The sequence below is a fragment of the Canis aureus genome, chromosome 19 (genome assembly GCF_053574225.1).
Source record: "Canis aureus isolate CA01 chromosome 19, VMU_Caureus_v.1.0, whole genome shotgun sequence".
NCBI classification, from domain to species: Eukaryota; Metazoa; Chordata; class Mammalia; order Carnivora; family Canidae; genus Canis; species Canis aureus.
In genome coordinates this window covers 26,782,066-26,808,889 of record NC_135629.1, presented here as the reverse complement: position 1 = coordinate 26,808,889, position 26,824 = coordinate 26,782,066, and the positions used below count along the sequence as shown (strand labels likewise).

Genomic DNA, 26,824 nt, shown 5'->3' with positions numbered 1-26,824 from the left:
CAGGAAAAATCAAGAAGACTAACAATAGTAAATGTTGGCGAGGATGAGGAGCAATTGGAACCCTCACACATGTGGAATGCAAATTGATACAAACACTTTGGAAACTATTTGGCAATATCTGTTGCAGCTCAACATATGCCTACATCCTGATCCAGCAATTTCGTTCCTAGGTGGGAATTGAGTACATATGTCCACTGGTGTAAGAATGTTCCCACAGCAGTAGCTAAAAACTGGAGACAATTCAAATTCACAGAAGAATGGATAAATAGATCAGGGTATATTCACACAATGCAAGACTACACAGCAATAAAAAAAAAAAATCGAAGTGCAGACAATATGGATGAATCTCACAGAAGGAATGCTAGCAAAAAGAATAAGAACAAAAGAATACATGTTGTATGATCCCATTTACATGATGTTCAAGAGCAGGTAAAATTAATCTGGGGTAATAAGTCAGAATTACAGTTACCTTTGGGAGGGAGGACGAGTATTCAATGGGAGGCACCAGGAGGGAGCCTGGTGGAATGCTTAACAGGTTCTATATATTGTTTTGGGTAATGGTTACATGGATACGTGTGTGTGTGTGTGTGTGTGTGTGTGCAGGTGGGCGCACGTCTGTGTGTGTGTGTGTGTTTCTGCACAAAATCATCAAGCTTAGTTAGTTAAGCGTTTGCCTTCAGCTCAGGTCATGATCCGGGGTCCTGGAATTAAGCCCTGCATCAGGCTTTTTGCTCTGTGGGCAGTGTGCTTCTCCCTCTCCCTCTGCCTACTGTTCCCCCTCTTGTGCTCTCTGTCAAATAAATAAATAAATAAATAAAATCTTCAAAAAAAAAAAAAAAAACCCCATCAAGCTATACACTTAAAGTTTATATCACATTGTATGTATTTTTATTTTATTTTATTTTATTTTTTTAGAGTTGGGGGAGGAGCAGGGGGGAGAGTGAGAATCCCAAGTAGGCTCCGTGACCAGCACAGAGCCTGACACAGGGCTTAATCTCACAACCTCGAGATGGTGACCTGAGCTGAAACCAAGAGTCAGACCCTTAGCTGACCGAGCCACTCAGGCACCCCTTAATATTTTTTTAAAAAAGGTCTCTGATAGAACCCAAATATGCTGCCTGTAATAACTGTCAAAACTGTCATGCCGTAATGCCAGGATCTAAACAAGTAGAAGAAATGGATCTGTTTGTGGTGGAAAAAAAGGACATGGAAGGTGGGAAGGAAACAAAGAACAGAGGGAGGGAGAGAGAAGGTTTATAGGCTATGCCAGGCCAGGCCGCTACAGCGTATAATAGGAATTCAGAACAAAACAGCAAGTATTAAATCGACAAGTTTTTTTTAACTACTCAATATTAGCAATATGATATTTTTTAGTTATATCTGATAGTTTGTTTCTCAATGTTTAACTGATCCACATCTACAGTGACCTGAGAAGGTACAAAATCCCTCCACAGGCCTCCCAACTACAATGGGTTTGCATGGAATGCCCAACTCCAGAACAATGAAGGAGGCTGAGGCCCACCTTTCCACAGGTGGCCTATGGGGGGACTAGGCCAGGCAGCAAACATGAAACTCAGTCAAATCTCTATTGGCTACAAACCGTTCTATCCACTAGGAGGAAACACGTGAGATTCCTGGAATTAGCTATAACCCTCCAAGCAATACTGCCATAACTTAGGCTGAATTTCCCTCCACTTGGTAGTTTATATGATGTCTCATTTTCGAGTTATATTATACATTTAAAGAGTATTTTATCTATAGCTCAGGCAACATTTTTTTCTAAAATGCCACTGAAAAGATGTGGTGTGGCCCTTCCCCCAACAAAATCACTAGTTAAGGGAAATTGAGACTACAAAACCATTTAGAGATGGAAAGAAGAAACCTGCATCCCTCAAATCAATTAATGGTGCAAACTAGCTCCTAATAATCCTGTAAGATCTGTTTGTAATGATCTCATCTCATGAGATGGGAAATGAGAAAAATGTCAAGTTCATTTAAGCATAACAACTACACTGATTTTACTTCTAGTGTAACCAAATTTTGTCTCACTTTTCAATGCAAAACACTTAAGACAATAATAAGGCCTCACTTCTAGTAGGCAGGTCATGAGGGTAGAGAAGCCCCAACCAGAGATATGGCAACCTCAGAAGAAATGGTCCAAAGAATAAAGAGTTTTCCTCTGAATGATTGAAGCTGAAGAGAAATACAATGATAAGGCTGTACCCTGATAAACCTGAGGTTCTGGTAGGACCCATCCTGTTTGCTTAGATAGTCCCTATATGAAGTCACTTACTCTGCTTAGACTTTTTCCATTAACAAACAATAGGAAGCTGTATCTGAAACAGCCAAGCCTTCATCCAAAGGCATCATCCCTTAGCCTTCCATACCTATCAAAGTTGCCAAGGAATGGAAAAGCTAAATCATTTGCCCTAAGACTCCATAAGGGACCTCGAATCTAGACTTCTGTTCTCTTCAAATAAAGTTATGTCTATAGTTGTAAAGATACACTAAAAGGAATGAGAGAGGGGCAGCCCAGGTGGCTCAGCGGTTTAGCGCCTCCTTCAGCCCAGGGTGTGATCCTAGGGACCCGGGATCGAATCCCATGTCGGGCTCCCTGCATGGAGCCTGCTTCTCCCTCTGCCTCTCTCTGTGTGTCTCTCGTGAATAAATAAAATCTTTAAAAAAAAAAAAAAAAGGAATGAGAGATATTTAAATATAGTGTTTATTACCATACTACACTGTCCTTAGTGTACCTGGAGTTAATATTTTATGCATCTTGCAATTAGTGAATAGCACAATTATACCACATTGCTATGTGGATGTTAAAAGCATTAATTAAGTACAAACATTAAAACCATGTCCTAACTTTTGCTGGAGTATTGTTTTTTGTTGGTGGTGGTATTGTTTTTAAATATTTTAGAAGTCAAAAATATACATGGTCTTTCAATCCTTAAGAGGTTCTAAGGAGGGATGCCTGGGTGGCTCAGTGGTTGAGCATCTGCCTTTGGTTCAGGGCATGATCCAGGACTCCCAGGATCGAGTCCCACAACAGGCTCCCTGCATGGAGTCTGCTTCTCCCTCTGCTTCTGCCTCTCTCTCTCTCTCTCTCTCTCTCTCATGAATAAATAAATAGAATCTTAAAAAAAAAAAAAAGAGGTTCTAAGGAGCAAGCATGTCCAAAAAAGACCACATTACCTTAGGACTGGGCTTGGGAGATTAGGATGGTTAATTTGTCTATTTCATTCCTAATAAACAGATTCCTTTTAAAATGAGGAATTAGAGCAGCCCCAGTGGCTCAGAGGTTTAGCACCTGCCTTCAGCCCAGAGTGTGATCCTGGAGACCCGGGATCGAGTCCCACGTCAGGCTCCCTGCATGGAGCCTGCTTCTCCCTCTGCCTGTGTCTCTGCCTCTCTCTCTCAATCTCTCTCTCTCAGTCTCTAATAAATAAATAAAATCTTTAAAAAATGAGGAATTAAGCTTAGAGATGTTAAGTAGAGTCACTTGACCACAGTCACACAAGTAGATGCTTCCTGATTCTCCCTGGAAAAATGGATGCTCTGCTTTTTCTTCTGCTTCTCCCTTGGTATTTACCTCAGTTCCTCATCACACCCACTCATTGGTGTCCTGGTGTCCATTCTTCCATGTCATATTGTCCTAGGCTTACTAAACCAAGGGATTTACCTTATTCTATTACAGCTGCCTCTTGTTTGTCTTCCCCACTATACTATAAACTCTCTTAGAACAGGAAATGTAACCAGTTTACTCCTAACTGCTGAACACCTAACAATGTGACCTGCTCATGATGGCATTCGATACATGTTTGTTGAATGGACAGAGAAGTGGAGTAAGTGGAAGTTGGTTGGTTGAGTAGATGGATCACTGGATTGATGGAAAGGAAAATTGAAGAAATAATAGCTACTATCCAATAAGATCCAATTCTAATACTGTCTCCATCCTTCAATCAGCTGAATTAAAAATGAAGAGACTGTGTAACTGGATTGGATTAGGTTTCTGGCATTAAAGTATCCAGTGGATATTTTCCTCACTGGAGTAACCATATTAGCAAAGCATGGTTGGGACATGTACCTCCCAGATGAATGGCAATTTGATCTTTCAGGCTTTATGTCTCCCTGAGTATCTACTACTGGTACTTAGCCAGTGCATAAAGCACGTAGGCAGAATGCTTCCCACCACTGAGGGCCCCATTCGCATAGATTGCAAACTGAATAGTGCCCCCTGGAATCAATATAATGGGGTGCTTTTTATTTGCTTTTTTTTTTTAAGATTTTATTTATTCATGAGAGACACAGAGAGAGAGAGGCAGAGACATAGGCAGAGGGAGAAGCAGGCTCCCTGCGGGGGGCCTGATGTGGGACTCAATCCCAGGACCGCAGGATCACGACCTGAGCCAAAGGCAGATGTTCAACCACTGAGCCACCCAGGCACCCTAATGTGGTGCTTTGATGGGATCCCACCTCACCAAGAAAAGGAATATGCTTAATTACTGATTCTCTCTCCTCTTATTTTTTTTTAAATTTTATTTATTTATTTATGAGACACTCAGAGAGAGAGAGAGAGAGAGAGAGAGAGGCAGAGACATAGGCAGAGGGAGAAGCAGGCTCCATGCAGGAAGCCCGATGTGGGCCTCAATCCTGAGACTCTGGGATCACACCCTGAGCCAAAGGCAGACACTCAACCGCTGAGCCCCCTCTAATTTTTTTAAAAACATTCTGTAGTGCTATAAGTAACAGGCAATATAAGCCACTGGTTAGGAGTGAAACTTCTAGAAAAACACAGCACAGCTTTACCACTTATTAGCTGTGACATCTTGAGAAGTTATTTCACTTTGAAGAAAGAATAACACCTCACCCATGGCAAGTGTTCAATATATGTCCATAATAATAATAATTTCATTATACTTTTGTATTGATCCAGAATCTCATTAGCAGGTATTTAGAATCCATTTAAAATAATTTTCTAAATATGCTCAGTGGGTGCATATGTATCTAAGCATGTAGATGTACACATACATAGTCTGAGCAAAGAAAACATGATGATTGCTAGTGGGACTTGGAGTATTCATCTTTACAGCCTGAGTTCCAGTCTCTTCACAAATGGAAGGCAAGACACTTAATCTTAGTAAGCCCCAGTTTTCTCATCTGTAAAGAAAATTGCGGTGCCTGGGTGGCTCAGTTAGGTAAGTATCAGACACTTGATTTTGACTCAGGTCATGATCTCTGGATCATGGGATCCAGCCTCACAAACGGCTCTGTGTCAGGCATTGAGCCTCCTTAAGATTCTCTCTCTCTCCTTCTGCCGCTTTTCCCACCCACCCCCACCATCCTCCTGTATGCATACACAATCTCTTTCTCTCTCCCTCAAAAAAAAAAAAAAAAAAAAAAATCTGTAAAGGAGAATAATAGTAGTACATCCTTCCTAGGACCTCCACAAAGATTAAATGAGAAACTATAAAGAAAGCACATAGCATATACTTGGCATTCCAGAAGTGTTAAATTTTTGTCTTAATACATATGTGCACAATGTCTTCCAGGTTAGTCTCTATATACTGCAATACACAAGGTCTAACAAAGTACTAACAGATTCTCAATTCTGGGGTAAAAACACTGACATTTATAAGGAGAAAAAACAACCCAAAACATAACATTCATATATAATCAGTTCCCTTTTCCCAACTATATTGGTTGCTTTTTTAACTTCTTGAGGGCCATGGGTCTATTTTAAAAATACTTTATTTGGGAATTATTTCAAATTTAAAGAAAGTTACAAGAATAAGAATAATACAAAGAACACTGTATACCCTTTACTCAGTCTATTATTAATATTTAAACCTACTGGCTTGTCATCTGTTCTTTCTCCCTTTCTCCCAACGCATAATATATTTTTAATAGTTTTAAATGTTGTGTACCCATTTGAGATTAAGGTACATTCACTATGGCCCCCTACCCCTAAATACGTTAGACTGTACTTCCTAAAAATAGGGACATAATTTATTAATTTTATTTATTTCTTAAAAAGATTTATTTATTTATTCATAATAGACATAGAGAGAAGAGAGAGAGAGAGGCAGAGACACAGGCAGAAGGAGAAGCAGGCTCCATGCAAGGACGTGGGACTCGATCCGGGGTCTCCAGGATTGTGCCCCAGGCCAAAGGCAGGCACCAAACCGCTGAGCCATCCAAGGATCCCCAATTTATTAATTTTAAATACAAGAGGAAAATATATCCCTGAGCAGTTAATAAGTCTAGTTTATTCATATTATGGTTGAAATAATACAAGTGACATTTTCTTGTTTAAATTTAAGGTCATCATTTTGGGTAGGTCATTTAGATAAGCCCATCAGGGCATAACTGGTTAAGTATCCTCACTTGGACCTTGGCGTAAATGCACATAATCCATTACAGAAGCTGGAATATTTATTTGTACATATTTTTACTAACATGTCTGATACAAGGAGGTTTCTTTAAAAATATATGTACTTCATTCTCTTGACCCATAATTCTTGGGAAGCGTAAATTTGATAAAACCTTCTCTTAAAATAATAAATGGTAAAAATAATGTGAAAACTTCCATGTCCCTACATAAATTGCTGTGGAAATTGCTTTATAATTGCAACACATCTTGATGAAAAATCTCAGCCAGAATTATAAAGCAATTAAATAAATTAACATGTCTGCCAAATAGATATATTAGTATCCTACACCCAGCCAAGGACTAATCCATATGGTATTAAGAGAAGACTCTTTCAAATCCAATAGGTTAATTTAAAATGTGGTTTTTAAGGTGATGCACCCAGAAAATAAACCAAGAACTTGGACTCTTGGGAGCAGTTGGAACTGGAATGAATCTGGGTTCCATCATTATTAAACTGCATCCTTGAATGCTTGAGTCACTTACCTAAGCTCTCCACACCTCAGCTGCCACACTCACAATACAAAGATGAAAAATCATACTTGTCAGGGTTTGGAGAGGGCTAAAAGAAACAATACTTGTAAATCACTGAGCACAGTGACTGGTACGTATAGTAACACTGGATTAATGATAGAGATTATTAATAAGCAGTAAGGCTGGCCTAACATATTTTCATAAGAAGATTATCAATAATATCAACTCTAATTAAACTTAAATCTAAACTCCTGTGGTTTTCCTTTTTCCTACACGCTTGAGAACCTTACAATAAAGAACATGAGTCATGCCATATTTATATGAGGCTATTAATGGACACGTATAAATCAAGTCCAGTGTGAGGAGCCTTTAAGTTTGTAGTTTCTCTTTCCTTTTTTTCATCCAATAGGACTCCATCCACATGGCAAATATATGATGGTGATTAGGGTTAACAACACATAATAAGAAATACAGAGAAAGAGGGATCCCTGGGTGGAGCAGAGGTTTGGCACCTGCCTTTGGCCCAGGGCACGATCCTGGAGACCCGGGATCGAATCCCACATCGGGCTCCCAGTGCATGGAGCCTGCTTCTCCCTCTGCCTATGTCTCTGCCTCTCTCTCTTTCTCTCTCTGTGACTATCATAAATAAATAAAAATTTTAAAAAAATTAAAAAAAAAAGAAATACAGAGAAAGAAAACACTGGGGAATTAGCTGATGTTGGGAATGTGCAGAGAATGCTGTTTCAAGCATGCCTATTATTGGCTAAATCATCCAATTATTAATCTTCAGTATGTTTTCGTCTACCATTCAGTGTTGGGTTGTTACTCAACCAATGTCAGAAAATCCTTTTTTTTTTAAATTTTTTAAATATTTTATTTATTTATTCATGAGAGACACAGAGAGAGAGGAAGAGACACAGGCAGAGGGAGAAGCAGGCTCCATACAGGGAGCCCGACGTGGGACTCTATCCCGGGTCTCCAGGATCACGCTCTAGGCTGCAGGCAGCGCTAAACCGCTGTGCCTCTGGGGCTGCCCAATCTTTCTTTCTTTTTTTTTTTTTTTAAAGGTTTTAAGTACTCTTTATGCCCAGTGTGGAGCTCAAACTTACAATCCCAAGATCAAGAGCTACATGCTTTACTGACTGAACCAGCCAGGCACCCCTGGAAATTTATTTTTGAAAACTTAGCTTGTGTTCTCCAGTAAAGAATTCCATAAGTTATCACAATTGTTTAAAAAGATAATCATAGGGATCCCTGGGTGGCGCAGGGGTTTGGCGCCTGCCTTTGGCCCAGGGCGCGATCCTGGAGACCTGGGATCGAATCCCACGTCGGGCACCCAGTGCATGGAGTCTGCTTCTCCCTCTACCTGTGTTTCTGCCTCTCTCTCTCTCTCTCTGTGACTATCATAAATAAATAAAAATTTTAAAAAAGATAATCATATAAAAAAAAGATAATCATATAAACAAGACCCAAAGCTTAATAAGAACCTGCAAAGAGGGCAGCTCAGGTGGCTCAGTGGTTTAGCGCCGCTTTCATCCCAGGGTGTGATCCTGGAGTCCCAGGATCCAGGGACTCGGGCTCCCTGCAATGGAGCCTGCTTCTCCCTCTGCCTGTGTCTCTGCCTCTCTCTCTCTGTCTCTCATGAATAAATAAATAAAATCCTAAAATAAAAAAGAACATGCAAAGAAAAAAGGGAGAATGCTGGACTGGACAAGTCATGTTAAAAATGAGAAGAAAGGGTATGAGAGAAAGAAGCTTGTCCCCAACAGAGGATTTCTGGCGGACCTCTGAAGTGTCATAGACACTGCTGGGTGTTCAGGTACTTCTCATAAATACCAAAAAAGGTAGTGAGAGGGGTGCCTGGGTGGCTCAGTCGGTTAAAGTATCTGCTTCAGCTCAGGTCATGATCCCAAGGTCCTGGGATTGAACCCCACATCAGGCTTCCTGCTCAGCAGAGAGCCTGCTGCTTCTTCTCCCTCCCCCTCTGCCATTCCCCCTGCTTGTGCTCCTTCTCTGTCATATAAATAAATAAAAATCTTAAAAAAAAAAAAAAAGTAGCGAGAAAGTGGAGCTGCAGAAAGCCTGGGTAACCTGCCCAGGTTGACAAAAGTGTTAAGTTGTAGAGCCTGCCAGCCTCTCCAGGCCACCATTCCAGCAAGCCCCCTCATACCTGAATGTCCTAACCCCGAGGAGAAGAGAACTGTCCTATTCATGAATGACCAGGCCCTTCTCATGAATTTGCTGATGGAACAGCTCTCTTCTCCTGTGGTAAGGAGAAGCAGAATAGATGCCACACTAGTGGTTTCAATGCTCCTTGAGGGGCACTCCAGGAATGAGAAGTGGTGTTTTGTTTTGGGTTGTCACAAACCTGTGGTGTGCACCTGGCTTTTATCAGACAGGTGTTATCAAAGTAACAAAGAACATATCCACTTCCCTCACAGCCCTTCAACTCCCCACCAGACATTCATGTTGATGAAAATTTGTTTATAATTACCTGAACCTAGATTCTTTTTTTTTTTTTGAACCTAGATTCTAACTCCAAATTACATCTAAACAAAAGTATGTTTTCTAGTCCCATTCTCTTTTTAATTTGCCATAGCGCTCTTTGCCTAGACTATAGCATTACTTTGTTAAATACAAATCCTATCCCAGCTTATACTTGGTAGAATTGAACTATATATGACAAGTGATACAGCAGCAAGCACGGGGGATAGGTCCCTTGATACAATCTTGTGTTTAAAGTGTTTTCTGTGGATAGAACACTGTGTTAACCACTATAAAAAGTACAAAAACACATCAAAAGCATAAGAATCCATCCCTACTCATGAACCGGCTTTGTCTGGTCTGCTTTGCCAGACTTCCCATTTTATAGGCTATTTCTAGCAGCACTACATTTTAAAGTCACCTGCTAAAAGATACATAATATGGAAGATAGAGGACCCTATGCCACAATATGAATGATTCACTTCTTCATTCTTATTCTTGGCTTCTTTGAGGACAACCCAATAGTTAATCAATGTAGAACAAATAAGTTTTTTTGTTTTTTTTTTTACTTTAAGTTTTATTAAATGTGGTTGATTTTTTTCAAGCAAGCTCTATACCCAACAGGAAGCTTAAACTCACGACCCCTCATGAATTCTCATAACTTATGAGATCAAGAGTCCTACATTCCACTGACTGAGCCGGCCTGGCACAAATAAGTTGGTGTTTAAAAAGAAGATTTATTTACTGTTTTAGAGAGAGAGAGAGAGAGACCATGGGAGCAGGGGGCAGAGGGAAAGGAAGAGAGAATCTCAGCAGACTCCCTCTGCTGAGCACAGAGCCTGACACAGGGCTTGATCTCACACCACCGAAATCATGACCTGCGCTGAAACCAAGGTCATGGTTGGCTCAACTGACTGAGCCAACTAGGTATCCCTGGAACAAATTAGTTTTGACAGAGGTGGAAGGAAAGGTCGAGTGCAGGCTGTACCGGGATAGTCAATGAGTGGGAGGGGTCCCCAGACTGCAGACCAGCTGGGAATACATGGGAAAATACAATACCAATGAGTAAAAGGTAAGGAAGGGGGAAAGACTTGATAAGTGATGGAGAAGAGATGAGGGCAGATACTGATTGCATATAGCCAGCAAACCTTTCCAAACAAATAGAAAAGAGGCAAGGTTTACCAGTCCGATGGGCTTGAGTTCAGATGACTACATTCTGTGTGTCCTCAATGAGGCCAGCATGAGAGACAACACATACACGAGCACCACGGCAGAGCACCTTACACACAGCAGGAGTCCACCAACAAGGGAGCTGCTATGGGTGTTAGTTACCAGCCACATTTCCACAAGAGATCAGGCTTAGTAAAGCCTGAAACAATCCTTTTTTATTTGAGACAGCACTTACTTTGGTTATAGGACAAGGGCAATAACCACGGTGAGAAAGTTTCCCGTGACTCTTACCAGAACAGTCCCGGAGATGCTTCCAAAACTATCTGGTTCATGAATTATGACCTGAAGCATTCCACTTGTGTCAAACAAAACCTGAACACAGAGATGCACATTCCAGGAGAGAAGGAATTCTTCAACACTCAGATCTTTGTCCTGGCTTCTTGTGGATAAATTGGTCTAGTTAATATCATCAGCTTAAATTGCAGAATGGTGGGGCAGCCCGGGGGGTCAGCGGTTTAGCACCGCCTTCGGCCCAGGACGTGATCCTGGAGACCCGGGATCGAGTCCCACATCGGGCTCCCTGCATGGAGCCTGCTTCTCCCTCTGCCTGTGTCTCTGCCTCTCTCTCTCTCTCTCTCTCTCTCTCTCTCGCTCTCTGTCTCTCATGAATAAATAAATAAAATCTTTTTAAAAAATTGCAGAATGGTTTGATTCTGGGCAAGAAGTAATGCAGATGGCTGTGCTTAAGAGACACTCATAGGTTCAAAGAATCTATGATGTCGCAGTCTCATTTGAGATAACAACGATGCCAACTGTTAACAGATGCTAAGGTGCCTGTTTAAATATGGCACCTCTACAAAGAAAGACCGGGGTCATCTATGTTTACCACATCAAATTTAAAGTGTCTTATAGATCAAACAGTTTTAATCTCTTTGTAAACTTCTTTAAGTCACTGATCAATGCCTCTTACACAAGATACAATGGTTTTGGTATCAGTGAGAGCCTTGATCAACAGTGTTAAGGTACAGGGGCACCTGGATGGCTCACAGTCAGTTTGAGCATCTGACTCTTGATTTTGGCTCAGGCCATGATCTCAAGGTCCTGGGATCAGGCTCCATGCTCAGCAGAGAGTCTGTTTGACATTCTGTCTCCCTCGCCCTCTGCCCCTCCCAGAGATTTCTCTCTCTCTCTCTTTCTCTCTCTCTCTCTCTCAAAAGTAAATAATAAATCTTTCTTTAAAAGATACACAAAGTGTTAAAGTACAGAACAAAACTATTTCAGGACATCTGGGTGTCTCAGTGGTTGAGCATCTGCCTTTGGCTCAGGGTGCGATCCCGGGGTCCTGGGATTGAGTCCCACGTCAGGCTCCTGCGTGGAGCCTGCTTCTCCCTCTGCCTGTGTCTCTGCCTCTCTCTCTGTGAGTCTCTCATGAATAAATAAATAAAATCTTCAAAAAGCTCCCCCCCCAAAAAAAAAACAAAACTATTTCATTCCTCTTTCAGATGACCTTTGCTTGAAAAGAAAGATGAATCCCTTATGATTGAACCCAGAAAAGGGAGACAGAATGGGAGGGGTAGTGTTCAGCATTCCACGGAACCAGTACTACTGGATGAGTTGTATCTCGCTTTGACAGCAGCAGTATAGTAAATGACAAGCCCTGTCAGGTAACACATTTATCTTGACTGGAAAAGCGGCTATGCCAAAGCAAGAATCTCAGATGTTGTCACATCAGCCAGGGCAAGAAGTCATAAAGCAGAAGGCTATCAATGCGGGAGGGACACTGTTATCTAGACTGTAATTAGGAGGAGCTGGGAATGGGTACTCCAGCTCCAAGTGCGTAGGAGCCTTGACTCTTTCCTCTGGGTCTGGATTACCAGCCAAGTAATCAGTGGAGTCCTTATCAGCCATCTCGGGGCTCAAGTCTCTGAGCAGCCTTTTATTCTGAAAGCTTTATGGCAAAAGCAGCTCTGCTTTTTCTGCTAAACGTTAAGTAGGTGAGAAAAAAAATAAAACCAGAAAAATAAAGAGCAACTTCATCCATTTCTTCATTTGTTCATTCATTCAAGCATTTATTCTATGGTCCAGGCCCTAAGCTAGGTGTGGGCTGGTCACTGAGGAAAATACAGTCTCTGACTTTGCAACAGTCAGATTCTAATAGGACAGGCAGGCACTGCAAGCGGGCACAGGTGCTAGAAGCGGGTCACGGCCGGTAGCCGTGGCAGTAGTGAAGAGGGCAAAAGGCCCAATCTGTGGAGGAGGTGGCATCTGGGTTAGAGTTTAAAAGAAGTCTGTGTGCTGGTCAAATAGCAAGGTAGGGCGAGAGGAGGGAACAGTATGCACCCACTTAGGAGAAGGCAACAGGTATGTCTGGGGAAATAGATGAAATTTGCATGACTGAAGCATCAAAGGGCACTGGGCATGTATAAGAATTTGAGGGGCAGGAGACAAGACCATCATGCAGATGGTTCTAAGGAATGAGAGAAGTGAGCAACACAGATGATGTGTACCTAGATTTCAAATCCATTTATTTAGAGCTGGTTTTCCACAGGTATATTAAGAAGAGATTCAGTGAAGAGTAAGATAAACCAAGATATCCCAAAAAATCCTATAATGTTTTATTGAAAGCTGAGTTACCATTAAAGAATTATGAAAATTCTATGGCACCTATCAGTGAATTACTTGAAAATCAGAGAGAAGATACTTATCTTTAAGGTATGGTGCATTACATAGCCCCCGCTGCCATTAAGACCCCCTGATTTACATAGCTACAACTATAAAACTCAGCAATGAGAAACCTTTTTTGCTTCCTTCCCTCTCAATGGTCCATGTCATACTGCTCTAATCACACCACTATTAATGATGCCCCGCACAGGAGTCAGAACTGGTTTAACTCTGACCATGCTACCTGTTAACCTGTGTGACCCTCAGCAAACTATTAACCTCTCTGAGCCCCTGTTTCCTCTAACAGACCCATCTCTTAGGGACACTGTTGACATTTGGTGAGACAAGCTTGAAATAGGTCTTTCTATTTCCATTTTAACAAAGAGTAAACAAGGGATGCCTGGGTGGCTCCAGTTAAGCACCTGCCTTCAGCTTGGGGTGTGATCCTGGAGTCCTAGGACCAAGCTCCACATCAAGTTCCCCTCAGGGAGCCTGCTTCTCCCTCTGCCTATGTCTCTTCCTGAATAAATAAATAAAATCTTTTTCTTAAAAAAAAAAAAAAAAAAAAAAGAGTAAACGTGACTCAGAGAGGTTACATGACTTGCACCAGACCACACAGCTAGAGAAAAGCCCTCAGACCTCACACCGGGGCTTCTGACTCACTCTGCAATCCAGTTCTCTTTCTGTCACAATTATGGTTTGGGTTTTTTAATTTTGTTTTTTTTTTTTGGTGATGATTTTCAATGGTAAATATAATTAAATTTCAACTCTGATGACATTTTTCACACTGTGGAAATAATAAAAGTTTTTGAATAAAGACAAAATAAAAGGGGAGTGAAGCATAATAAGAACTGTAGCAAAAATAGCACTGGATGAACACTTTGAATGGGTGGATTGCATGGTGTGTGAATTGTATCTCAATAAAGCTGTTAAAAATAAGAAAAATTAAAATAGTACTGGGTGAGAAGTGAAGTGAGCAATGCGGCATTTAGGAGCGGTAGGATTTTGAGGAAGTCACATTTGCTGCTCCATTTCCTTACCTGTAAAATCGAGGTACTATTACCTGCACAGTCTGTGCCAAGGAATTAACGTAAGATGGGATCTTAAATGATAAAATACATTGTGATGCTATGATGACACTGAAAAATAACTTGAGGGGGGAAGGGAGGGGAAAAAATAACTTGAGGGGTGCTTGGGTGGGTGGCTCAGTCTGTTAGGCATTTGCTTTGGACACAGGTCATGATCCCGGGATCCTGGGATTGAGCCCTGTCTCAGGTTCCCTGCTCAGCAGGGAGTCTGCATCACCCTCTCCCTCTCCCCCTCCCCCGTGCTTGTGCTTGCTCTCTTTGTCAAATAAATAAAATCTCAGAAAAAAGAACTTGAAATAAAATTTTAAAAAAAGAACTCGAGAACAAAGGGGCTTTATTTATTAATTTCCAGTGACACATGAACCTCCTAAAATGTATAAGAAAAGGCGTCTACCCCAACTCTCAAACACCTGTTCATGAGGTCATCCCTTCTCAAAATACTGAAAGTCACTAAAATACCAGCAGCAGGAAGTTCTGGAAAACACAGATTACATGAGCTTGCTTCCCTGTGGCACCGTTACAACATAATCAGAAGGATGTATTTTCCAAATGAAGGGCTTCCTAATCTGTTGGCACAAGAGGTCGGGAGAAAGTTCTGCTTTACCAATCACATGGGCTGAAGAATCAAAATAAACACAAGCATAGCTTGAGTTGTCCCAAGCCTATATCAGAATCCCAAGTCACTCCTGGTCTGCTCATGTTCAAAGGTACCCACGCTGCGCCAGACTCAGAAACAGACCTCTTCTGAAATTCCCTTCCCATTTTATGAAGGAAATGTAAAATGAAATGTTACTTGTTTTCTCTTTCAGGAGAAAGACCATTTCTACTTTCTCAATTCCTGACTTAGGGTTTCATAGAAATGAAACATTAATACCAAGGGCTTTATACATGCAAAGACAAGACATGATTTTCCACTGTTTTTAAAAGGCTGAGGTCATTTTTGCCCCAATTCCTATATAGTGGTAAGCTTAAAATCAAGCCATTTAGCTCACAGTCAGGTCCTATAAATCAGTGGAAAAAATAAATGGGAAAGCATGCCAAAACGTAACCATAGTAACACCACAGATGCGTCAAGAAATGGTGTGCTCATTTGCTTCATTCCCCATTTCTTAAATTGGAATCTAAGTAGGGGAAAAATTACACAGAGAACACTCATGATTCTGCAAGTACCAAATTCTGCACAACTACATTCAAACTGCCACCCCAGAACTTCAGAACAGCTATGATACAGCTACAGGAGCAGCCCTGGATGGGGAGAGTCCAGAAGACCCAGATCTGAGTTATCAGTGACTTGATGTCCCCATGACTTGTTTCCCCATTTGTAAATTGGGTATGAAAAATCCCAACCTCAAAGAGTTATTCAAAGAGTATATCAGAGTCAGAACAACGGTGGACTCAGGAGACCACAAGTCCTGGTCACCTTCAGACTTGCTTTTTACTGGCTTACCTTGGTGCCTTGGGTTCTTGATCCATAAAAAGAATGGTAATCCCTTCACAATCCATGCGATTTACATGAAGAATTATTATTAATCCAAGTGTAAAGAATTATTAGTAGGATATAAGGCTACAGTGTTGGATTCCAATGCTGAAAGACTAAAAGAACTGAGGCCCAGAGATTCACATGAATGCATTTATCACAACATTTTCTCGTTCAAATGTAGCTCTGCCTCTCAGCAGAAAGAGACAACCTTGGGGCATCGTCCCAAGTTCCTTACCCTCTAGAGCCTTGGTTTTATTAATAAGTAAAATGAAGAGCAAGGGGCTGTTCTAAAAGCTTATCTTTAAAAGTCCCAGCCTAGACTTCTGGCCTAAGTCCCTGAAGATCTATGGTGCCTTACGTTAAGTTCTGTTTATCATTCTGCAGTAGTATCAGGAAATATTAGCACTCCAGCACACCATTAGCACCATTTTTTAAAAATACTTAAAAAAAAAAAAAGAAAAAGAAAGCCATTATAGCAAACAAATCACAGTAATAAGCAGGGTACCTTCAACTCCAAATGATTCCTCTCATTTTTGCTAGTTAAAAGATGTTATTGCTAAAAAAATAAAATTTCAAGTTTTGAAGGAAGCGGTAATAAAAGTAAAATGCCAAGTACTAAAACCAAAACCATCCTTTCTTCTTAATTTTAAATAAAATGAAATAATTGTAAGTCCCCACCCCCAGGTTTCCTTATATTTAGCTGTGTAGGGATGTAGCTTGATAAAGCACGGTAATCTTTCCCTGCAATTTTACCGGCCCCATAGACTGACTTCCTCCTTCTCTTCCTCCTTTCATCCTTCCTTCCCTCAATATAAAAACCTTGCTTTCACAGTCCCTGTTCTATGTCTCACTTTCTCAGATTTGGTCTGATCTAATGGGTTTGTGAGATTTGACTTTTTAATTGGTGGAAACCATTTCCTCAAATGAAATTGTGCATGAAATCCAGATCTATGAATTGGGTCATGTTGGGGAAGAAGAGAGGGTCCACTGAGGCATCCACTCTGCCGAGAGGCCACAAAGAACTAACTCCCTGATCTCTGCAGAAGTCAATCTGAAAGCTTCTGGCCTGGTCCACCCCATTAATAACAGTGATAGTTAACATTTACGCAGGCTTACACCATGCCCATGCTTTGCAAAATGCACTTACGTGCTTCATCCCATGGGCTCCTCCTAGCAGTCCTATTGAATTAGTAACATTCAGACATCCTTTCCACTGATGTGAAAACCGGCCCTTACAAAGGACAACTAATTTACCTGGCATTATAAGCTAGTGGCAGAGCCAGAACCCAAAAGTCAAGTAATTTACCTTGTGCTATGTTATATGTCCCATGGTCATTTATGATTCCCTGGACTTAGGGAGTCACTAATGTGATCAAGCCGAACAGTGTTCCAGAACCAGCTTGTGAGCTCTTCTGGCTCCCCCAACTTTGCACACATCCACCCACCAGTTAGATGCCCTGAACTGGCTACTTACAAGGCACAGCATGGCGGTAAAGGTTATCCCTTATGGTCTGCTGGAGCTCATGATCAGGAGACCCTTTCTGGAATCGCTGATTGAGAAAATGTCGCAGATCCTTGTTCAGCTTTCCTCCTGTAAGCAATATATAAAATAGAAAGAACACATCAACATTTGGGCTTCTGAGAGACTGAGCAGCTGGAGAGCTGTGTGTAGGAATGCCACCTGAAGCCATTCTAGCCAGTCCACCTCAGTCAATAGGAGAACTCCAGGTTTTCCTGAACACTAGAAAGCTCAAATAACAAAGAATTTAATCTTGGCTATTACATTTAAAATGCATGCTGCAGACACTTGCAAACACTTAATAAAGAGAGAGTAGGGGCACTCGGGTGTTTCAGTGGTTGAGCGTCTTCCTTTGACTCAACTCAGGTCATGATCCCGGGGTCCTGAGATTGGGTCCCAACACCAGGCTCCCAGTAGGGAGCCTGCTTCTCCCTCTGCCTATGTCTCTCATGTATAAAGAAATAAACTCTTTTTTAAAAAAAAATAAAATAAAATAAAATAATAAAATAAAATAAAATAAAATAAAATAAAATAAAATAAAATAAATAAAATAAAATAAAAATAAAATAAAGAGAGTAAATGGCTGAAATCTTAAAGAAAACAATGTATACAATGTTCTTTGACCAGGGATCCAATTGTAGAAGGGTACCCTATGAATATACTTGCAAAAATCTGCAACATCTCCAGTATTGCTAATTGCAGCATTTTTATAACAGCAAATAAACAAACAAAAAACCTGGAAAAAACCATGAGGGATCAACTAAGTAAAGCACAGTTCATTCATATCGTAACTACTCCAAGAAAGCTAGACCTGCATGTGTTGGTGTCAAAGGAAAATATGCAGAGTAGTGCAGACTGTCTGATTCCTTTTGTGTAAAAAGGAATAAAGAAAAGGAGAGACACTGCATTGATGTAAGGAATCATCACAGAGTTTTAACATCAGTTTCCTCTGGGTAGAAGGACATAGCTTGGGAAGTAAGGGTGAAGATGGCCCTCTTCATTCTATAGACAGAGATACAGAGATTTTACTATGCTGTGTTGGTTTCCAAACACTAGGCTTTTTCCTTGTTGTTGTACAAGCAACAGTTACCTGAGTGAGTCTGTGTATTTCTTTGTAATTCTCTACATTAACAAAACAACAGCTAAAAATATTACTGTTACAGAAATAATGTCACAGAAAGGAGAAGGTAACCAAATGTTCTTTTTCAATTACAAACACAAATTATAGTCTACAGGATCAACAGAAGGCTTGTAGATCAACTTAGCTCACATTTATTCTTAATGGAGAAAGATGGTTCAGTGACAGCTAAAAATAACCAGGCTAAACTCGTCCTTCCATTTTTAGACCAGATAAAAATTAGGTAAGCGCATTTCTAGCCTTAGAGAAACAATGTAGCAATGCAGTATCTATGTGAGCCACAAAAATTCATGTCTTCAGATGATAACTTCCCCATGGTCAAAAAGAGTCAATCATGAGGATGACAGTGATGGTTAAGATGATGATATGTCCCATGCAGGGCAGGAAACTACCAATCTTTATTTAAATATCATGTTCAAAACAAGATTCCCTATTACAGATGATCATTTTAGAAGAGACTAACAAAACCCAAAAGGAAAACAAATATATTTGAGCCAACTTTAGGTCACTTAATAAATATTCAATTACTCATCAAATATTTGTCGAATAAAAAAGACAAACATCCATCTATTCACTGACCACCCTTCCCCCCAATGGGCACAAGATCTGAACAACTTACAAAATAATATATTTGAGTGACCGTTAACCACATGAAAAGATAGTCAATATCATTAATTATCAGAGAAAGGCAAATAAAAGCCACAGTGCAATCCTACTATATAACTACTAGAATGACAAAAATTTAAAAGACTGACCGTATCGTGGGAGTGACGGGCACTGGGGTTATTCTGTATGTTAGTAAATTGAACACCAATAAAAAATTAAAAAAAAAAAAAAAGACTGACAGTATCAACTGTTAGCAAGATGTAGAAAAAAAGGAATTCTTACACACTGTCAGTGGGTGTATACAACAGTTCATTCTCAGGGTGCCTGAGTGGCTCAGTCAGTTAAGTGTCTGCCTTTGGCTCAGGTCATGATTTCAGCGTCCTGGGATTGAGTCCCACGTTGGGCTCCCTACTCAGTGGGGAGCCTGCTTCTCCCTCTGACCCTCCCCCTGCTTGTGCACGTGCACGTTCTTTCTCTCTCTCTCTCTCTCTCTCTCCCTCCCTCTCAAATAAATAAATAAAATCTTTTTAAAAAATGTTTTAAATGGTTCATTCTCTTGGGAAAAGAATTTAGCAGACTCTTACAATGCTAAACCTTCACTAACAAAATGACCCAGCATTTCAACTCTTATTTATGCAAAAAAAAAAAAAAATATTAAAATAAGTGCACACACATACACACACACAAAGCTTGTGGATGAATCTTCACAGCAACTTCCTTCACTATATAATAGTCTAAACTTAGAAAAAATGCAAATGTCCATCAACAGATAAACAGGTAAGCAAACTACTATATTCAAATAGGATGTTACACAACAATTAATGGAAACAAATTACTAACACATACAGTAATATTCATGCATCTAAAACACAGAATACTGAGCAAAAGAAGCTAGACACAAAAGGCAACATTCTGTATGATTCCATTTACATAAAAAGTTTAGAACAATCTAAACTATAGTGACAAAAATGTTAGTGGTTACCTGAGGCTGAAGGCAGGCAGAGACAGACTGCAAAGGTACACAGGGGAGTAAGATTTGGGAATCCACCAATGTCAATTTTCTGCCTTTGCAACGGCACTATACTTATGTAACAGGTTATCAATGAGAGGAAACTGAGTGAAGGGTACAGGGGATCTCTATACTATTTTTTATACCTTCCTGAGAGCCTAGAGATAAAAAGATTTTTTAAAGATGGAACACAAGGGAAGTTACTTTTTTTAAAGATTTTATTTATTTATTCATGAGAGACACACAAGAGAGAAAGAGGTAGAGACACAGGCAGAGGGAGAAGCAGGCTCCACTCAGGGAGCCCGACGTGGGACTTGATCCCGGGTCCCCAGGATCACACCCCAGGCTGCAGGTGGCACTAAACCGCTGTGCCACCAGGGCTGCCCACAAGGGAAGTTTCTGAAGTAGATGCCAATACAGAAAATCTGAATTGGGACAGTGATAATATGGGTTTATACATTTATCAAAACTTAGGGAACTGTGTGTGTGTGTGTGTGTGTGTGTGTGTGATTTATAGTATGTATATGACACTATTATAAAACGGACTTCAAATGTCTAAAAATACATAATTACAGAATGACTATGTCTTAGGCATTGTTTTATTATTTTTTTAAAGACTATTTATTTATTTACTCAGGAGAGACACAGAGAGAGAGGAAGAGACATAGACAGAGGGAGAAGCAGGTTCCCCATGGCGAGCCTGATGTGGGACTCGATTCCAGGATCCCAGGACCTTGGATCAGGATCTGAGCCAAAGGCAGAGGCTCAACCACTGAGCCACCCAGGCATCCCATAGGCACTGTTTTAAATGCTTAATTATCAATTTCCCACTGGAGAGATGAACTAAAAGAAAAATAGAGTAAATCTTGGTAGCAGTTAAGACTAAAGCTTGGGTTTAAAGTCTGGCTCCACTATTTATTAGCTAGTGAATCCATGCACATTGATTCATATCTGAATCTCATCTGCAAAAGTAGAGCACTGATAAAACAGTAGCTTTTTTTTTTTTTTAAGATTTTTATTTATTTATTCATGAGAGACAGAGAGAGAGACAGACAGACAGACAGACAGGCAGAGGGAGAAGCAGGCTCCACGCAGGGAGTCCGCCACTGTACTGGATCCTGGGTCTCCAGGATCATGCCCTGGGCTAAAGGCAGTGCTAAACCACTGAGCCACCAGGGTTACCCAAAGCAGTAGCTTTGCTACAAAATTGTCACGAGGATTAAATGAGGTTCCAGTGGTGCCTGCAAAGAAAAAGCACTCAATCACTCAATGAAAGATGGAAATTGTCATGACAATGTAGAGTGGACAACTGTTGAGGTGAGGAGGGATAGACCTGAAGTTAGTTCAAAGATGGGCTCTACTCTTTTTGAAAATGCATATAAGCGTAAAATCCATTCTATTACTTAGAAAAAGCTGTACACAAAATGCGGGCATAGGGAAATTTGGATTAAAAGATATTTCTAGAGTTTCTGGAAGGGAATAAAACTCTGCTTCTGCTAAAATTGTCTAGACATATGTAAATTGGTTAGCATTTAGTGCATACTTATTTTTGGCACTGTGCTGGAGTTGAAATGAACCTAACTGGTAAATCATTGATATTTAATAGTCACACCTATCACCTCTATCTCTAGGTATAAGGTACCCTGGAATTTGACCAAAAGAATAACAATGTTTACCAGCAAAATCTTCCTTGTTTAGGACCTAGAGTTTATACTCCCCTTAGGAGGCCCAAGTTGTATACATTAGAAAGACACTGAGCCATGAGTAAAAAGATGTTATGGGATCCAAATATACTGCTTGAGTCAAAAGCAACATCTCAAAGAAGATTCAGGATACAGTATCTCTTTACCCTATATAGAATACAGGTTTACACATTCTTATGGATTACAAGCAGGTACCTATCAAGATAAACCAGGAGCTTATAGATTAGAAGGCATTCTCAAGACACAGGCACTCTTGGTTTACACTTGAGCTTTACGTTAAAACTAGCTAAGCTAGCTAAAGTTTATGATCATCAAACTGAAACTCCTCTCTACTGCAGATGTGCAAAAGGGCAGGGTTAACTATGCTGCCGGTTAACATTTACTCTGTGTTCTGTGACATTTGTAAGCGAAAAGCCTCAACCTTCCCATTACATTAAGAATACTGTACTTTTTGGCATCTAATCTCAAATTAATTGCCAATTATTCCAGGGTTATGTCTATAAATCTTCTCCTAATTGTCAAGGCAGTGAGCCAATGAAATAATAAATTGCTAGAGAAAGAGTTTGTCATAGCATCTTCACTTTCTTTGAAATACAAGATTCGTTTTTGCAAATGGAAAAGAAAACATAGGTCACAAATATATGGAACTTTTTCTAAGGAAAGGATTCAGAGCTTATTTTAGGACAATTTTATAATTTCATTGACAGTAATGAAGCTTACTCTCTGTCCTGGATTTGCCATTATTTTCTATTTTCATATCAATGTATCTGAAATTCTGTCTCTTAAATTTACAACAATAATTGCTGCTTTTCCCATTCACATTAGTTTATAGAAACTTAACCATATCAACTGATGTAATTTTTGCTAATTATTTTAAATGTTGTATAATATTCCACTTAAAAAAAAATTTATCGGGCAGCCCCAGTGGCTCAGCGGTTTAGCGTTGCTTTCACCCGGGTGTGATCCTGGAGACCCGGGATCGAGTCCCAAGTCGGGCTCCCTGCATGGAGCCTGCTTCTCCCTCTGCCTGTGTCTCTGCCTCTCTGTGTCTCTCATGAATTAATAAAATAAAATCTTAAAATAAAAATTTATCCCTTGTAGGGAATTAGGCTATTTTCAATGTTGTTGTCAATACAGTAATGCTATAATAAATGTCACTGTAATTTTTTTCTTTTCAAATGTGTGTATATACAGGAAAAAACATAGTATATATACATGGGTCAATACTACTCACAAAAAAAAAAAAAAAAATACTACTCACAGTTGTAGGCATCACTAGGGGTCTTGGAATATATCCCCCACAGATAAGGGGAGACAACAGTGTTAGTGACAACTGAGCATTCTATCATACACACACACACACACACACACACACACACATATATTTATTTCATGTATGTCTCATATACTATATTTTTTCTTTTACATTTCTTCTTCTGTAACCTGCCTATTCATATTCATATATTCATTGTGCATTTTTCTAATGGGCCATCCTGTTACTTTTGGTAAGATGTTCGTTATACATTCTGGATATGATTCCTTTATCAGTTACTTAAATTGCAAATTTTGCTTATTACTGCTTAAACATCAAGTGATCCCTTAAACATAACTGTGTAGTTTTTCCAAACTTTCTACTCACATGCTAGATAGCTTTCTGCCAAATCAACTAGAAGCATCATTTTCAAAGTGATGGATTATGAGGGGACTCTGCTTGGTCTCATCTCTATCTCCTAGAGTACAGATCCCAAGGGAAAATACTAGTCAATAGAAATAATCTTCACAGTCAAGAAATTAGGTGTCCAGAGCTATTACTTTTGAGTTCTCTTGATTCATGCATTTCTATCCAACCAAGGAGGCAAAACATAACTCTCTCTGTGTCGTATAAGCTCCAGAACATCTACCTCGAGAAGGTCAAAGAACAGCATTTCATTACAACTAGAATTTCGACTTTAATACATTTCAAATTTTCATTGCCCAGGAAAACTTGTGTAAGGATATTAAATTAATCGCACTTTCAGGTGATAATGGTTAGCACACAATTTCTTCAAGGAATGATTATAGTTGTAGGGAAGATGTATTTATTAAAGCAACACAAATGGTTTGTATTGCAGTGAGTTATTACAGGAAAAAAAATCTGTGTCAGTTTAGCAGTTTTACATTTATAAAGGATAGGGCTTTTTATAAAAAAAAAAACACCAAAATTATAAATTGAAATACATATCAGCTAGTTTTATTGTCACTTAAACTTACAATCTGAAATACACTTAATGAGTTTTGTCTGAAAAAGATTTTGCTATGCGTTTCTAATACATTTTTCCTAACACTTTTCTTACTGTACAAAAAATATGAATTACGGGGGAGTTAATATTTAATGGGTCCAGAGTTTCAGCTGAAGATGAAAAAGTTCTGTAGGTGGATGGTAGTGAGGGTTGCACAACAGTGTGAATGTACTTAATGCCACTGAACTGCCTACTTCACATGCTGAAAATGATAAATTTTGTTATATATATTTTACCACAATAAAAAGGTAAAATAGATTAATTATGAAAATACACAAAAGTATGACAAAGAAAGTTAAAAATCAACTGAACTTCGTTTCTATCACCATTCATGCTAGTACTGAATGCCCTGTGTACGTACACATAAACATACACACAGATAAACTTATAATACACTCACACATTTGAGGAGATTCATTCACTCATTCAATAAATATTTAGTAAGTGCCTACAGCCAGAAAAATCTGTGGGCCTGACAACACAGAGAAGGGACTGACACACGTGTTTTAGGAAAACTGCACAGGGTGGCCTCTAGGCAGAGGACATTGTTAAGATGAGAAGTAAAAGGAAGATAGGAAGCAAGTTAGCTCTGCCAATTGTGGGGTAACCAGTGCTCTAGGCAGAAGACACCGCATGTGCAAATGTCCAGAAATAGAAAAGAGGCTGGCATGTTAGAGAAAGAGTATGGAACTTGGACAGGGATGGCACACACTGAGGTTAAAAAGAGAAGCTGGGGCAGATCATTCCGTGCCTCACAGGCCATGATAAGGAGTTTGCATTTTATTCCAAACTCAGTAGGAATGCACTGAAGTGATGTCATTCAGGGAGCTAAGGAAGGCCTGGTCTGAATTCTGAGATCCCTCTTGCAGCTGGGTAGTAGTAGGTCAGGCAGAGAGGGAGGTGACAGGGTGCAGCCAATGTTGCTGATGACACAAGACTGGAAGTGGCCTAGACAAAGGAAATGGATGAGAAGACGGAGGGCAGGAGGGCACAGAGAGGAGATGTCATTTCAGGCTGGAACTGAAGGTTTGTTCAAGTGATGAGGGAAGATAACAAATGCAAGAGAGGATTCAAAAGTGACTCCAGTGTCTGAGCTTAACTGTTGATGACCATGTGGGAATAGAATACAAAGTTCCATCAGATACCTACTAAATAGATGCGGGGGCACCTGGGTGGCTCAGGCAGTTAAGCATCTGCCTTTGGCTCAGGTCATAATCCCGGGATCCTGGGATGGAGACCCAAGTCGGGCACTCTGCTCAGCAGGGGGTCTGCTTCTCCCTTTCCCCATTGTTTGTGGCCGTGCTTTCTCTCTCCCAAAAAGATAAATAAAATCTTTAAAAAAAATAATGAGATGCAGAGGATCATGCCCTATATGTGGATTTATATCTAAATGTTCTAACAAATAATTCACAAACATTTCCAACCTACTAGCAGTGCTCAAAAAAAGTTTTAATAATTCATAGTATTTCATCATCTCATTCCATCACAATCTATTAACTATTACCAATTAGTAAGCAAATGAATTGTTTCTACTGTGATTATCTTCCTTGGATAAATCTATCTGTATTTATTTTCTCACAATCCTTGCAATGGAGAAATACTAGGACAAAAAGCATACAAATGATACAAATTCTCCCCCAAAATACTATATCAGTTTCCCCTTATCCAGTTTGATTTTAAATGGCCCCAAAATAGTAATGTGGAATCATCATCATATTATCAGTTTTATGTTATCAGACATTTTGATGTCTTTCCTTTAAAAAAATTATTTTAAACAATGCTGTAATGGAAAAACCTTGAATATGTATGTTTGCTGCAATCTACTGGAAGTGGAATTACTAGAATAATGAGAATGAATATTATTTTATAGATTCTTAGTAACATATTAACAAACTGCTTCCCAGAAAAACTTCTACTAAAGTCTAGAACAAGTAACATATCACTAATCTGACAATTCCAGTGTCAAAATGAGGATCATTTTTCCCCTTCTAAGTATGCATTTTTGTTTTGTTTTTAAAATAATCTCCACACCCTACATGGGGCTCAAATTTACAACCCTGAGATCAAGAGCTGCACTTGATGGGATGAGCACTGGGTGTTATACTATATGTAGGAAAATTGAATTTAAATTTTTTAAAAATGTAGGATGCCTGGGTGACTCAGCGGTTGAATGTCTGTCTTCGGCTCAGGAAGTGATCCCGGGGTCCTGGGATCAAGTCCCACATCAGGCTCCTGCATGAAGGCTGTTTCTTCTCCCTCTGCCTATGTCTTTGCCTCTCTCTGCATCTCTCATGAATAAATAAATAAAATCTTAAAAAAAATAAATATAAATAAATTTTAAAAAATGTAAAAGAAGCATTAAAAAAGCCAAAAAAAAAAAAAAAAGAATGAAAGAGCCACATGCTCTAGCAACTGAGCGAGCCACACATCCTTAAGTATGCATTTTTTAAAATTTTCCACCAATAATTCAAACATGCCAACATCATATTATACAAGCAACATGGATGGTAAAAATATGTTTCTTTTCATTTTGAGAAACTGCTGGTTGCAATGAGAAAATTTATGTGGAGAATGGCCTGTGGCAAAATAATGGATGAATTCCATTATCATATGTATTTAAGTAAAATGAAGAAACAAACAAAACCCTTTGCTTCTACACACACACAGATTGAGAACACTCAGTGTGCCAGTTCTTTCAGAATTACTTCCAAACCTGCTTCTTCCAAATGACATGCAAGCATTGGTTACAATGAAGGATCAGCAAAATTTTTCTATAAAGTGGC

The 26,824-nt window shown here is 39.7% G+C and overlaps 1 protein-coding gene across 15 annotated transcripts in view; it reads right to left on the bottom strand.

Moving 5' to 3' along the window:
• Positions 1 to 26,824, bottom strand: part of MAGI1 (membrane associated guanylate kinase, WW and PDZ domain containing 1) — a 638,869-nt gene that overhangs the window by 234,786 nt on the left and 377,259 nt on the right. For all 15 annotated transcript variants that reach the window (XM_077858168.1, XM_077858158.1, XM_077858160.1 and 12 more), the window contains exon 2: positions 17,262 to 17,378. In XM_077858168.1, coding sequence (XP_077714294.1) covers positions 17,262 to 17,378 — 117 coding nt within the window. The remainder of the gene's footprint in view (positions 1 to 17,261; positions 17,379 to 26,824) is intronic.